This window comes from Choloepus didactylus, chromosome 11 (assembly GCF_015220235.1).
Source record: "Choloepus didactylus isolate mChoDid1 chromosome 11, mChoDid1.pri, whole genome shotgun sequence".
NCBI classification, from domain to species: Eukaryota; Metazoa; Chordata; class Mammalia; order Pilosa; family Megalonychidae; genus Choloepus; species Choloepus didactylus.
Genome location: NC_051317.1, coordinates 16,505,514 through 16,520,125, shown reverse-complemented (window position 1 = coordinate 16,520,125; position 14,612 = coordinate 16,505,514). Strand labels below are relative to the sequence as shown.

Genomic DNA, 14,612 nt, shown 5'->3' with positions numbered 1-14,612 from the left:
GGTTGAGAAAGTCCTTAGACATTCCCATCAGAGCAGCAATTCTCAAAAAAAAAAAAAAAAGAGAACTGAGATGGTGACCCTATGGTCACCTCAAAAGACACTCACATGTGAAAAGAGAATAATAAAAAAACTTGAAAGTTTTAGCCGTGAGTCTAAATTATAGTGTGATTTCACATCATTATATCTGCAGCGTAAATACAGATTCTGGCAGTTCATGCTACATCTGGATTGGGCACTGAACCCTGAAAGTTGGGAATAAAGGGAGAGATACATGTCTATACAAGACAAAGGCAACTAGGGATGTAAAGGGACCAGAAAGCATGGTCCACAAGCAAAGCAAATTGGGAAAACATAAGGTTTTCCTTCCAATATCTGAAGAGCTACCAAGTAGAAGAAAGATTAGAAATTTTCTGTGTAAGTGCAATGGGCAGATGCTCTCAGAAGGCAGATGTTGTTTCAAATGTTTCTAAGTCTCAGAACTTCCCTGAAATTGAATGGACTCCCTTTCAGTGAGTTGACCATCACTGAAAGTGTTAAAGCATGCTGTAGAAGGTCACTTAGCAATGATACTGCAGAAGAGATTAAATAACAGAGGCAGAGAAGCTGTGGTCTCTCAAATACCTTTCATTTGTGAAATTAAAGTAAGACTGGATCAATGACATCATTGGGATAGGTGTGGCTTTTTAAAAAATGCATCCTGAAACTTATTTTGATACTTCATACATCACCCCTCCCCACCCTCGATCCTAAGAAAAAGTAGTATGTTAGAGTGTGAAAAGACCATCTTCTTCCATTCCATGTTGAATGCCATTGAGGACATTTTTTCTTTCTGCAAAGTCGTCTAACCTATAAAGGAAAAAGAGAGGCTGATAATAGGAAACACCAAGACCAGAAAAAAAGTGGATGATACTGAATTACAAAGCAACCCACCAAAGGCTGTTAGACCTAAAAGGGATTGAAGTCTATGTAGTACAAGGCCCTCATTTTACAGATGGGGAAAACTGAGGTGGCAAGGGGTATGGGGATTTTGTCAATCTAGTATAATGAGAGAATTAAAAGTTTCTATATTGACAGAATATAAAATCATGATCTGTGTTTATTTACCAAAGGGATCTTCAAGCTTGACCTTGGCAAGTCACCTGGCTGGGCCCCAGTTTCTCTACATGTTATTATTTATATGTTAATACTGTGGTATTGTTGCCATTATTAAGTAAAGGCAGAGGCTTCAAAAACAGTTTGTACAAAATCTTGTCATTTCTTCCCCAAATAGCTACAGAACAGGACAATATCCAAAATCTCTTTCCAGAGACTCCTCAAACACTATTTTTAAAAAGCAACATACACATACACACACACACACACACACACAACTGCTCCAGAGGGCCAACTGGATAGAGAAATCAAATCCCAGGAATGATATGCTACATATTCTTCCATTCTTCATACTGCCAACTCTCCTCTCAATGAACTCTGCTGGTTTATCAATGTCCTTTTAAAGCAAGTCACACAAAATTGAACAGAGAATTTCAAGCACAGAATAGTGACATATCACCTTCTTTTTTTTGCATGTCATACTTCTACTAATGCAACCCGTCTTTGCATTTGCATTTTGCATAGACATGACACAGTGTTACTCATAGAGAGGTTAATGTGAGCTTTACCCCCACATCTTTTTCACCTCTAATGCCACATCTCTCCGATCCTGTGTTTAATCAGAACACAAGCACAAGTAATTAAACCACTGAGGAGTGTCTAATCATTTGAAACAGCTTGTACAATCATTACAACAATCAGTCATGCAAGATGAATTACCTTGTGTGTTTCTGCAAACAATTGGTTTTCGTGACTTTCCCTGAAAAGACAAGGCCGCAATGTGAGCAGAGTGCTAGAACACATGAAATGCCAGGGGGATGCCCAAAGCTATCTTGTAAAGAGCAGAGGTGGTCCAAAAGTGAGAAGTTAGGGACTGGCTTTGGCAGGGAAAGCCATTCCTTTCCCCAGGTGGTATGATTGTCTTCCATGCCCTCAAGCAATGCTCAGCAATTACAAAATTATTCCAAAACAGTGGGCAATGGTGCTAAGCTGTTTCATTTTTTAGTCATTTGCCCACCCAGAATGCGACTACTCACTTGGGTTTTAAAACCTTTCTTTGTGAGACATACCCAGAATTTTCCCAAACGGTAATCATGTATTTGTACAGGGACTAATAGCAAGCTTCCATAAATTTCAAATTTCCTTTTGCAGTATTTGCTTAGAACAGGTGTTGAAATATACAAGTTTCACATTGGGTGCTGAAACCAGCTGCTATGATGACTAGTCTTAGCTTCTCACTACCTTGAAACAGCTTTTGTTAATGGCTACAGAACAATATTTTTCTCCATTTTACAACAGATCCATGTGCCATATGCTTATACTTTACATGAAAACTATAAACTTATTCCATGGCTCCTTTACGGACTTAAACTTTGGTGGTGGTGGGAGGTGCTAGGTCATGGACCAGCTTGAGAATCTAATGAAAACTTAGGACTTCCTGTTCCTCTGAAAAATGCAAGTATGAACATATAAGCACTTTTGCACATGATTTCAAGGGATTTATATTTCCCCTGAAGTCCATCTGTGGACCCTAAGTTAAGAAAGCCTGCTCTAAGGGAACAAATAAGAAACCCAGGATCATACCTGGTTTTCTTCCTGGGGCAAGCATAATAATAGTATTTTCCACATATAAGGCAGTAATGAGGAGGAAGTGAATTAGGCAGGTCAAGAGTTAGCATGAGTATGTTTAAAATAGTACAATAAAAAAAAGTGTAGCATCAGGATTGGCACAGAGTATGCAGTCAATAAATGAGGTTGTTCTTACTCCTTTTGTCTTTTCCAAAATGTAAACTCTATCTGGAGGATGATGCATAAAGCCATCAGCATCTTATCGACAGTGAGTCTACTTACCTGTTACATCCTTGGCTGGGCTGGACACAGCCTGAGTTTGGACTCTATGGGTTGCAGGAGAGAGGGGCAAGAAACCAAGATCCCCACCTCCAGATCCTCAAATCGCCACCGCCCCGAGATGCTCCCTCCCGCCCGGTCCTGCCCTTGTTACCTCGCAGCACAAACCCCACGAGCAGCATCAACAGGACGAATCCCACGGAGGGAGCGATGATCATCAGCAGGTCCGAGTAGTTGGACGTCGTCACCTGGTGAGGCACAAGGAAGGCATCGGCTTGCTCGTTTCTTAACGTCATCAACACAGGAGTTTCCCGTCCCCAGAATCCCTTCCAATCCCCAGCAGCTTGACTGCGTTTCATCACCTTTAGCTCAGTGTATCTCAAAATCAAAATAAAGCCAGCCTTACCAATTGTAATTTAAAAAAAAATCTCTGAAGACTTAAAACACGGTAACTACATCCCCAAATCTTCCTAAATCTTAGACATCAGGCCTGTGGGACTGTGGGTTCGGGGTCTGAAGATAAAGAAGGTTAACAGTGTGGTGAGCTCGTTTCCTCTTTCCTGGCCACTGCCTAAATCTTTTGAGCTCTTTCTAGCCTTGTGCAATTCTTTTCATGGCTGACTTAGGTTTCTAGAGAAAACGGGATTAAAGAGAAAATGGAGCTCAATTTCAAATTTTCTACAGCAGTGGTTCTCAAAGTGTAGTTGGGGGCCCGCGAGATCAAAACAATTTTCATGGGACGTTATTTTCACCCCCATTCTCTCAGATTTACAGCCCAGTTTCCCAGCAGCGACGTGACGTGATGACGTCATCGCTCTGACGCACATCGAATGTGTGGCGCAATTGCCAGAACCCCTCTCTCCCCTGTTTAGCTAGTCATTTAACGAGACTTGCAAAAATGGAGAACAATGTCACCTTTCTCACTAACTTTTTCTTACATTGGGAAAATAAAATATATGTTAACATGTAATAGGTTTTTTGTTGTTTTTAAATGAATTACTATTGTTTTTAATTTTTAGGTTTAATTTTTAAAGTATAAAGCAGACCTGACACCAAATAATTCGAGAAGAGCTGCTCTGCAGGCAGCTAAGCATTTTGTGGGGGCTACACCATCTCCCATTGCTCTCCTTTCCTGTCCCTAACTCCACATAGGAGCCAGGAGGCACAGCAGCAAGGCCAAGACAATAGTTGGAAATTTCTGAGGAGAGACATGGGAAAGAAGAAAGAAGGTTGAGGGACCTACACTTTTCCTTTATGGACTTCTTTGCAGCCTGAAGATTTTACTTCAAGTGGCTTGAATCATTCTTGTAATAAGGGAAACAAATGAAGGGTACCATCAGAAAACAAGAAGAAAAACTGGTAGCAGGTGTTGATTTTGCAGTGTGTCTAATCCTGGGACACGCAAAAGGAAGACGTAATGATTTTGCCTTTTTTTTTTTTTTTTTTTTTGCTTTTCAAAGCATCTGCATTTACAGGAGTGACAATATCAACATTTCTGCCAAGAGTAAATGTCTATAAATTCTTCAGCTATTTCATAATAAATGCAATGAGTTTTACCACTTAGCAATATCCTGTTATCCCTAGTCTATCTCTGCAAATTACTACCCTGTGAATTTTTAAAATCTAAGTTATGTACTTCACATACTTTATACACTTTTTACCTGTTCTAATGCAACTTCATTTTGTGCAAGAATTGCCGTCTCAGATACTAGGAAGGAAAAAGAGAAGAAAATGATTATAATATTTCCTAGGGAAGAATAAAATACTACATCCAGAAATAGGCATTTCAAACCCCATCTGGAATTTCAGCTGATGTGCTTAAATTTTTAAGCCCATCTTTCCCCTTTGTAAATTTATTTATGCACATTTGTTTTGATATGGTTTTATCCAAACCTCATCTGCTATCTGATATTATCCCACAGAGAACCATTTTATAGATGGGTAGAGTGAGGCATTTGGGCCAGCAAATTAGGTAGTTTGGTCCAAGTTATGCCCAGGACCCAGCAATGCATTCAGGATTTTTATCTGGCAAGAAAATGAGTCAGTCATCAGTTAGCAAATAGTCATTGAACACTTCTTATAGGCCATTTGCTAGGCTAGCTTTACCATGGACCTTGTAGAATTTACAATTTTGTGCAGAAAACCAATTTACATAATAAATTGTTTAAAAAATAGTTACACAATGTAGATTACAAGGGGCAACAGTGTGATTGTGAAAACCTTGTGGATAGCACTCCCTTTTTCCAGTGTATGGATGGATGAGTAGATAAAAGGGGACAAAAACTAAATGAAAAACAGGAATGGGGAGGTGATTTGGGTGTTCCTTTTTTTTTATTTTTTATTCTGATTCTGATTGTTTCTTGTATAAGGAAAATGTTCAAAAATAGATTGGGGTGATGAATGCACAACTATATGTTGCTAGTGTGAACAGTTGATTGTACAGCATGGGTGATTGTATGGCATGTGAATATATCTCAATAAAACTGAATTAAAAATTAAAAAAAATAGTTACAATTGTGCAAATGCCAAGAAGACATAGTATAGTATGTCATAGGGGCATTTAAGAAGAATGACATACCTGTTGGGTGGGGTAAAGCATGTGAAATTTTAGCTGAAACATGGAGTCATTTATTCATGACAGTTGAGTTTAACAAGGGAATCATATTGAGACTCTACCAAGTGCTGAGCACTGTTCTGAACATTAAAAATACTGAGAAGAATATGATATGGCCCCTTCCCTCAAGAAATTTATAGCACATTAGGGAAGGGAGACCAAAAGATTATTTCACTCTCACAGGCCAAGTGTAGTGATAGAGCATGCATAGGATGCTGGAGAAGGGGCAAAAAGGAGAGGAACTTACCCAGCATCTTCATTCAGGAAAGCTAAATTAGAATTAAGATCTATGAGAACAGAGCCCATGTCTGCCTCTTCAACATGGCCCCCCACACACACACACACACACTGCCTGGCACATACTTGATGCCCAAGATATATCTGTTGAATGAATACCCCTGAGCTGAGTTACAATTGTATAAGAATCAGCCAGGTAAAGAGATGGAAACAGTGCTGCAGGGAGACAGAACAGCTTCAGCAAAGCTATGGAAGCAGGAAACAGTATGGTGCCCATGTCAAATTGCAAGCAGCATTTAAGTTGTAAAATGAGGGGTGGAGAGGGACAGGAGATGAAACCCAGGAGATGGGCAGGAATTAGTTGTCATGGAGGGCCTTTTGTTTCATGCTGGTAAGTCCCTGTTTGGTCCTGTAGTCAGGGAGAAACAGTGGGAAACAGCCAACACAAGAGATACCATCTGATTCCAATACTGGGAAATTCAGAGCTAATAGAAATGAAGAGAGAGGGACAAATTTCAGAAATCCTTAAGGAGGGAGATCAACAGGATATAGACACTGAGAGAAGAGTCTTAAGTAACTCACAGGTTCCTGCTTGATACACTGGGCCATGAATCACCAAGATTGGGAATAGCAGAGCACAAGTGCAGGTCTGGGGAGAAAGGTGATGAGCTCAAATTTAGAGTAATTGAGCTCAAGGCATCTGTGAGGCACAAGGAAACACAGTCTCCTAACAAGCAGTTGATATAGTTGAATCTGAATCAAACTCAGGAAAAAAAATGGAGTTGGAAATACTGAAATGGGAGTCATCAGTACCCAAATGGAAGTTAAAACTCTGGGGGTGTAGAATCTAAGGACTACGTACGTGTCCAGAAAGAACAGGAACCCTGGGAAATGCTAGCACTTAAAGGGTGGGCAGAGGAAGGAGAGGAGAAGGAGGCAGAAGAAAGGATCAGAGATATCAGAAAGTAGGAGGTGCATCCCAGAAGCCAAAGCAGGAAAAAATTGTCTAGGAAGGATTTTATAGTGCTTTCAGTAAAAGTCACATGTACAATAAAACATTAAAATAGTAACAGAACACCAAACCCACATTTCTAAAGGGGCTGAATATAATATCTAGGATAATAATTACTTTAACTGATCATTGTTTCCCCCGAGCTCCCCTGTACTCAAGGCAAAAGGAGAAATGTGATAGTTTTTGTAAGGCTCATAATTTGGTAGAAGAGAGCTTATTTGTTCATTGTAGAAAGTGACTTGTTGGAATGCCTAGGAGCATAAAAATCCCCGGGGGAAGTTCAGCATATTTTCATATCTTACAACTAAGTAATTATTGTTGTTTTGCTCTCTGCTATTATCCCCTAGAGCTGGAATTTGTAGGTAAGAATTCAAAACTCCTACCCCGGTTCTGTCAAAATCCTGTTGTATTATAATCATTTGTGACGGATAAGCCTGAAATTGAAACCATCAAAGAGAAAAGCCCATCTGGGTTGGTTTTGTCGGAGCTAATCTATATTTTAAATTGCAATTGTCCAACGGGAGAGGCATTTTGCAAACAAAAATGCTGCTGGGTAATATCAAACCGCTCTTTTCTTCTTTTCCTTCTCTTCTTCCCCTTCCACTCCTTCCCCCATGCCCCTTTCCCTTTCCCTTCTTCTCCTTCTTCAGAAAATGCCAAAAGCCCAACCACGAAACCCTCCTAGGGCTACAGTGTTGTGCACAAAATAGCAACTAGAAACCCAAGTTGGTGGTATTTACTCTTTCTTTTGAAAAGTAACAATGTCAAAGGGAGGTGATGGGGATCAGGTGTGACAAGCCAAGACTGCTGGTTTTCGAGTCCCCTCAAGGCACTGAACTCTGGCATGAGTTCTTTCAGGCAAAGGCAGAAGCCTCCCAGAACATGCAAGTAAAACAATTCTATAAGAGGGGAATTAGAGAGTGAACATGCAGAGGAAGAAGGCAGCCTTTGATGGGAGGAACCTAAGAAAGAGGAAATGGGTGCTGAGCAGATGTAAGAAGATGAAGCACAATCGAAGGGTCTAGCATTAAACTCAAATGCTATTAGCCTAATGCCATATTATTACTAACATGCATGGAACATTTTCTACTTGCTCAGCCCACTTCATCTAATCTCCACGAGTGATCCGATGAGGTAGATATGATTCACACACCGCCCTTGAGAAAACCGAGGTCTAGAAGATTAAGAACTGTGATCAAGGTCAGGCTGCTTGTAGGCGATGCTGCTGGGATTTGAACCTGTCCAACTGACATCAAAACCTATGCTCTTAACAACTTCATTATATCCATCTCAAGCACATTTGTATCATAGAAATAGCTGGCCCTACATCAAGCTGAAAGGAGGAATGTTCAAGACAGTGATTTACCTTGAATCTAGAAGAAGCGTGGTCCAGAGCAGTGATCTCCAAAGAGGGCTCAGTGCTCACCGTGAGTATAAAAGACAATTCACTGGGTGTGGGGAACATGAGACTTCTATTTGCATGTATTTAAATCTCATCCTTTAAAACTTTGGGAGGAGGGATATATTTCAAAATGTACATGTATGTTCATGTAGTTGTAAACAAATTATAAATAAATGTTTTACTAACAAAAATACATTATCAATCTGGTCGGCAGAAGAATGGGTCATTTGTGTCTCAAACATAACTCGCAGACTGGAAGGCATAAAAATGATCCCCAAGGATTTCCATGTCCAAAGCCCTGGAAACTTTGAATATGTTATCATAGATGGCAAAAGGGGCTTTTGCCATGTGATCAAGCTACTGATCTTGGGATGGGTAGACTCTCTCAGATAATCCTGGTGGACTCGGTGTAATCACAAGAGTCCTCAAGTTGACAGCAGAAGAGATAAAGGGAAAGAGAGAAAATTAAAGATGCTCCACTGCTGCCTTTGAAGATGGAGAAAGGGGCCATGAGCCAAGGAATTCAGGCAGCGTCCCAAAGCTGTAAAAGGTGAGGAAACGATTCTTCCCTAAAGCCTCCAGAAGGAGTGCTACCCTACTGACATTTTTATTTGAGGACTATTGAGCTCCAGAACTATAAGGTAATAAATTTATGTTGTTTTACACCACTAAGTTTTTGGTAATTTGTTAAGCAGCAATAGGAAACTGATATAGAGACATTGGTCCTTGAAATCTGTCAAGTGCACACATAAAACTGAGAATAGTGGCCCTGGAGCTGAGAACTGGAAAGCAGGCCCTGGGATGAAAGGAAGACTACTATTCATTTCAAGCTCTTTTGTATGCTTTGAACTTTTGCCATTTATAAATTAAAATTAAAAATAATTTAAAATTTAATAAGAACAATAAAAGAAACTTAAAATTAACCCCACTTTTCCTGGGTCTTTATACTCACCAATACTTATGATTAATATTGGATCTTCCTGCAGGGTAAGAATATATTAACCTGAAAAATACCAAAATATGGACCCTTGCCAAGTACTCACGAGTTCACACTGAAAATTAGTAAATTGGCTTTCTGGCTTTTATTTTGGTCCCTTGAGTTTATGTTAGGCAAAAATGGAATCTCCAGGCTGCAAAATTTAATCCTAGCCCTTGAAGCACTATGAGGCTTCCACTCAGCCAACCTCACCTGGGCATCCTCAAACTCTCTCTACCATTGCCAAACATTTATCTCAGCTTTCCTAGCTGTGGGGCTTTGGGCAAGACACTTCCCCTCTCTGAGCCAGTTTCTTCGCCTGAAAATACTGAGATTGTACCAACTTATCTCTTATGCACTTTATGTACATTATTTCATTTAATGCTTACAATGCCTATTTTACAGATGTATAAATATTAGAGACTGAAAGCGATTAAATCTCTTGCCCAAGCAAAAGAGGATTAAAAGAAAAAAGCAGAATTTGAACCCAACTCTGAACAACTCAGAGCCTCATGGCTGTAACCACGCTGTGAGCAAAAACAGAATGTATTAAAATCCTATTTGAAAACACAATCTCTCTAATCAGTGGGCTTCCGGCCAGGAATGCAATAGAAATAAAAGCATTCTATCTTCTTTAAGACTACTATTACATATGTTGACTCATCGTTGAATTTACAGAGACTGGGCCTCATCTGTCTCTACTTTTAAAACAAAATTAGTTTTGAAATAAGTCAATTCAGAAATATAATCTTAACACAGTCCTAGAATTTTTTTAACTGACAACTGGTACAAGCCCTCCCCTAACGCTTCCTTTCCTTAGTAGATAACAGCTGGTTTATGTTGCCCCCTGCTGGATCCCTGGTGGTATGAGTGTTTTGAAAATCCCATGGATGGCAAAAGGATTCAAAAATCACAATTGGAGTATTTTAAGAGTTGGAAGGAATTCGAAATTAACCTCCAATTCCTTAGAGAAAACCCCAAACCTGGAGATATATTCATTCACACAAGGCTGAATAGTAACGAGTAGCAAAGGAAGTGACTAGAACCCACATTTTTGACCCATAGTATAGACAAAGCTCCTCTTGAAAGTGAAAACACAAACTTACTGAAGTCACCTACTTCCATAAATTCTGGAGCCTCCATACGTTTTCAATATACAAATGAATCAACAGCACATTACCTTTGCAAGTTGGGTTTTCCTTAGCTCCAAGGGCAATACTGGAGTGGAGTCAATTGTTTCATTGAGAAAGGAAACAGATAGCAAACTGCAGTGAAACCCAGTGAGGTTCAGAAAGAAGAAGGGATGATGAGGCACCTTCACATTTCAGTTAGATGAGGTAGACAGAAGGAAGCCAGAGATTCTAGAACGCCATTATTCAAGTCACTCCAATTCTGACCTTTGCCTCAATCTTCCATTGTCCCACTGACGCTTGGACTTGATAGTTTCAGCAGCAAAATCTCATCATTCGTGTGAGAGCTGGAGTCCCCACCTCAAGCTGGAGCGATTGTTGTCACATGCCAATGCCTGAGGGTCTCAGTGAAGCACAGAAAAGACCCCATACCCAATCCTTCCCCATTGGACTCCACTCTCTCTGTAGGGAAATGTTTAGCACTCTGCTTTGCCCACACCAGCTGATCCATCAGTAAATCTTGATTGAAGGAGGTAGGAAGGAACATGTCCTACCAAGAACCCCCAGAATTACTAATAAAAACAACAGCACATCATCACCATAAAAAAAAAAAAAATACCACAATAAATTACTACATTTCAAGCATGGACTTCCCATGTTCCATCTCAGCTGATCTGCCACTTTTATCCTCACCTCACAGTGAAAACTGGAGGTCTAAAGGGGTCAGGCAACTTTCTGAAGTCACATACCTGGGAGGGAACAGAGCAATCTCAAAGCCAGGATTTTCTAACCGTAGAGCCCAAGTTCTTATTCTTTGGGCTCTATGGACTTTGGAAAATGTGGCAAACACTCACATACACTTGCTCTGACGAGAGGAGTGTTGGAGAGTGAATGTCTATACCATTTCAAGGCACATGCAGGAGAGATTCATTTGCCCAGGTGGGTATGGGTTCTGAGATTCTGGTAATTATTAATATTAATGATGATGATGATGATTACAGGCAGTGTATGCACCTGAAAGTGTACAAAGCACTTTCACATATATTATCTCATCTGAGCTTCAAAATGATTTTACAGCATAGGTTAACTTGGGCAGAATTACTGTAAGAGGAGGAAACTGAGCTCAGAGAGGTTGTATGTCTTGCTGAAGGCTGCATAGCTAGTAATGATTGCTAATAAATGGTAGAGAGATGACATTGGATTCAAAATTCCACTTCTTATCCATCACAGAGTTCAACAGTCCCCATATTCAGATGCAAAGCTCTTGCCAAAGGGCATTTGTACCTTTAGTAGTTGACCTGGTCACAGTGGGGAGAACAGAGATTTACCCCTTTATTCCACCACCCATGTAATCAGAGATCTCTCTAGTGTTTGTGACCTCCTCCCTGGCTCAGCCTCAGAGAGGCTTTTGGTCTGTGGAGAGGTCACTCAGCTCAGTTTCTTAAACATTAATAAGAACCTATCTTAAGTCCAGATCTGATTTCTATTTCAATATATTTCGATGGCCCAGGCCATCCCTCTTGTTTCACTCTGCTTGCCTATGAGAAACATGCCTCTTTTAAGGCTTGGCAATTCTCTTTGATCTTATTTTGTTGACCTTTCTGAAGGTGAGCTGTTAGATGCTAGAATTACATGGATTCAATTCCAACTTTATTAATAAAAAAAAAAATTTGTATGGTTGGTAGAATATAATGCTATTGTGAGAAGAATAATGAGAATCCACTTTTTGTACTTTTCCTTTATCCTGCAGACTGCCAAGCTACCAACTGATTCAAGCCTGTGAACAGCACTGGGCATGGAGATAAAACAAAGCTGCTAATGCCTCACGAAAGATGTTGACTTTGAAATCAACAGCATCCAATTTCCTTCTTTCTAACAATGGCATTTGTGAGTGAAAATGAGATTTGGTTCATTCCCCTGCCTTCCTCTGTTCCTTCTGCTTAACTTTTACTGGGAATGGCAATTTTCCTACAACTTCTGTATGCCCTTGATCAACTAAAGGCCAAAAAACAAGTGTTAACTTCTAACAGCACATGATTTTGTCTTTAATAAAATAATACAACATAAGGAAAAAGAGCTCTGAATTGGGAGCCAGAAAGAATCTCAGGGCCAAATTCTCAGTCCTCTTTGAACTTTTATAATGTCTCTGTGCCTCAGTTTCCTTATTTGCAAAATGCACTATACCTGCATTTCCCAAATGCCTTCTTGGGACCAGGACTGGGCTTGCCTGCAAGACAATCTTCTGAGGAAGCTTCTTAAACATGCAATTCCCTGGGCCCACCCACAGAGGTTCTGATTCTGTGAGTCTGGGGTTGAGGAGAGCGATCTGTATTTTTACTAAGCTCCCTGTTGATTCCAAGCAGGCCTATAATTCTTGGACTAGCTGATCTCTAAGTTCAAGATCTTGGTTCCCTAGTCTTTTCCTGTCTCCCTGGGAGTTCAACATGAGGACTGATTGCTTTCACATCTGCATCCATTCTACCCTCCCTTCCTTCTCTCTCATCTTCACTCCTAGACCAAATCCCCCCTCTGCATTCTTGACTGCATACTCCTCTCCTATGCCAGGACACACTGCTCCATTCATCACCCCCTTTTCTCTCCACCCTGCCTCCCTGCTAAGCATTCACCCTTGGACTTCTTGAAAGAACACCTAACATTCATACTCTAACAATTGCTCTTTGGACTTCGTGGTGTCCACCCCCAGAGAGCTCCTGCTCTTGACCTAATGATAACTCTGCCACCATTCATGGCCACCTTTTTAAATGCTTCACCCTACTTGACCAGAATTCCAGAATTTCCTAATATCTAACCTTTTTCAGCCCCAGCTTCCTCCTGCTGTGATCTCTTTGGGTATTTCCTACTCTGCCTCCTTAGCTGGATTTTCTGCTTCCTCATACCTCTTCCCAACACAGATGTTCCCAAAGGCCTACATTTGATCCTCTTGATCTCTTCCTTCATCTCACACAGTATCTTTAGCTTATCCTGCAGGAGCTTCAATTATCCCCCCTTTGCTAATGAGGAAATATAATAAAGTTCAAGTTCAAGAGTCAAAGAGACCTAGGGTTCAAATACTGGAAAATTGTATAACTTCTCCAAGCCTCAGTTTCTTCCCCTTTATGACAGAAATAATAATAGAATCTTCCTCACAGATCCAGGGTAAGGATTAAATCAGACAAAGCATTACAAGCCTTGAGCCCAATCCTGGCAATAAGCACTCAGCAAGTGTGAGTTATTAGCAATGACTCCCAGTTATATCTTTAATGCTGAACTATCCCCTATGAGATTACTATAGATGAAAGTGTTACATACTAACAGGTCCTTATCCTGCACTTATAACTTATAATGGGACTCTCATCATGGTAACCATTATTGTGATCAGAAGTGGGTGCCTAAAAGCAGACCTCCACTCCCAGCCCAGGCATCCCTGAGTCAGCCCAGACCCTCATTTCCAAACACCTGGTAGACATTTCCCAGGAGCATTTCAAACTCAGGATCTCCCAAATTTCACTCCTCTTCCTGTGCATTGCTTTACCAGATAACTCAAGAAATTGGCCCAAGCTCCCAAATGAGGACAATCAGTCATCCTTTACTTCTTACCTTGGTCACTGAGTCCTCTCAGTTCTACGTCTTAAATGTCTTTGACTCTGTCCCCTCTCTGTGGTCACTGCTGTCATCATTCTAGTCTGGACTGAACTATTGTGCAAGCCTCCTGGGTGGCCTCCTCACCTCCAGTCTTGCTCGCCTCTAATATATCTGTCACACAATTGCCATTGTTTCCTAAAATGTAACTGAAGATGTCATTCCCAACTCAAAACACAGAAATGGCTCTCCATGACTCTGGAACAAAATCTAAATTCCTTCACCCATCATTCAAGTACCTTAACAACCCAGACCATTCCCAGCTTCCTGTCTCCACTCAATTAAACTAGACCATTCCATAATCTCCAAAGATTTCATATACTTGCCTGGTCTTGCTGGTTTTACTCATGCTATTCTCCCTGCATTGCTGTTCCCTCCTCAATGAAATTCTCTCATTGTCAAAGAACCAACTGAAAGGTCATTGAATGAAAACTTCCCTGGCCCTGACCTGACCCTGACTCTGATCCACCTTTCCAAGAGAGAATCCATCTCTCCGTTTTTTGTGTGCCCAGGGCATCTTTTCATACCTCTGCCCCAAAGCAGAGTACACAGTATGATGGTTTGTATGCACACGCCTATCTTATCCCCAAAAAGTGTGACGCCCTTAAGAACACAGGTTGTGACTTAACTTATTTTAATATGTTCTGTGCTACATACAGAGT

The 14,612-nt window shown here is 40.6% G+C and overlaps 1 protein-coding gene across 3 annotated transcripts in view; it reads right to left on the bottom strand.

Moving 5' to 3' along the window:
• Positions 1–608: 608 nt before the first annotated feature.
• TIMD4 (T cell immunoglobulin and mucin domain containing 4) overlaps positions 609–14,612 on the bottom strand; it is a 33,639-nt gene continuing 19,635 nt past the window's right edge. For all 3 annotated transcript variants that reach the window (XM_037799185.1, XM_037799187.1, XM_037799186.1), the window contains 4 exons: positions 4,602–4,648; positions 3,095–3,188; positions 1,813–1,852; positions 609–846 (listed from right to left, as the gene is read on the bottom strand). In XM_037799185.1, coding sequence (XP_037655113.1) covers positions 765–846; positions 1,813–1,852; positions 3,095–3,188; positions 4,602–4,648 — 263 coding nt within the window. In that variant the 3' untranslated portion in view covers positions 609–764. The remainder of the gene's footprint in view (positions 847–1,812; positions 1,853–3,094; positions 3,189–4,601; positions 4,649–14,612) is intronic.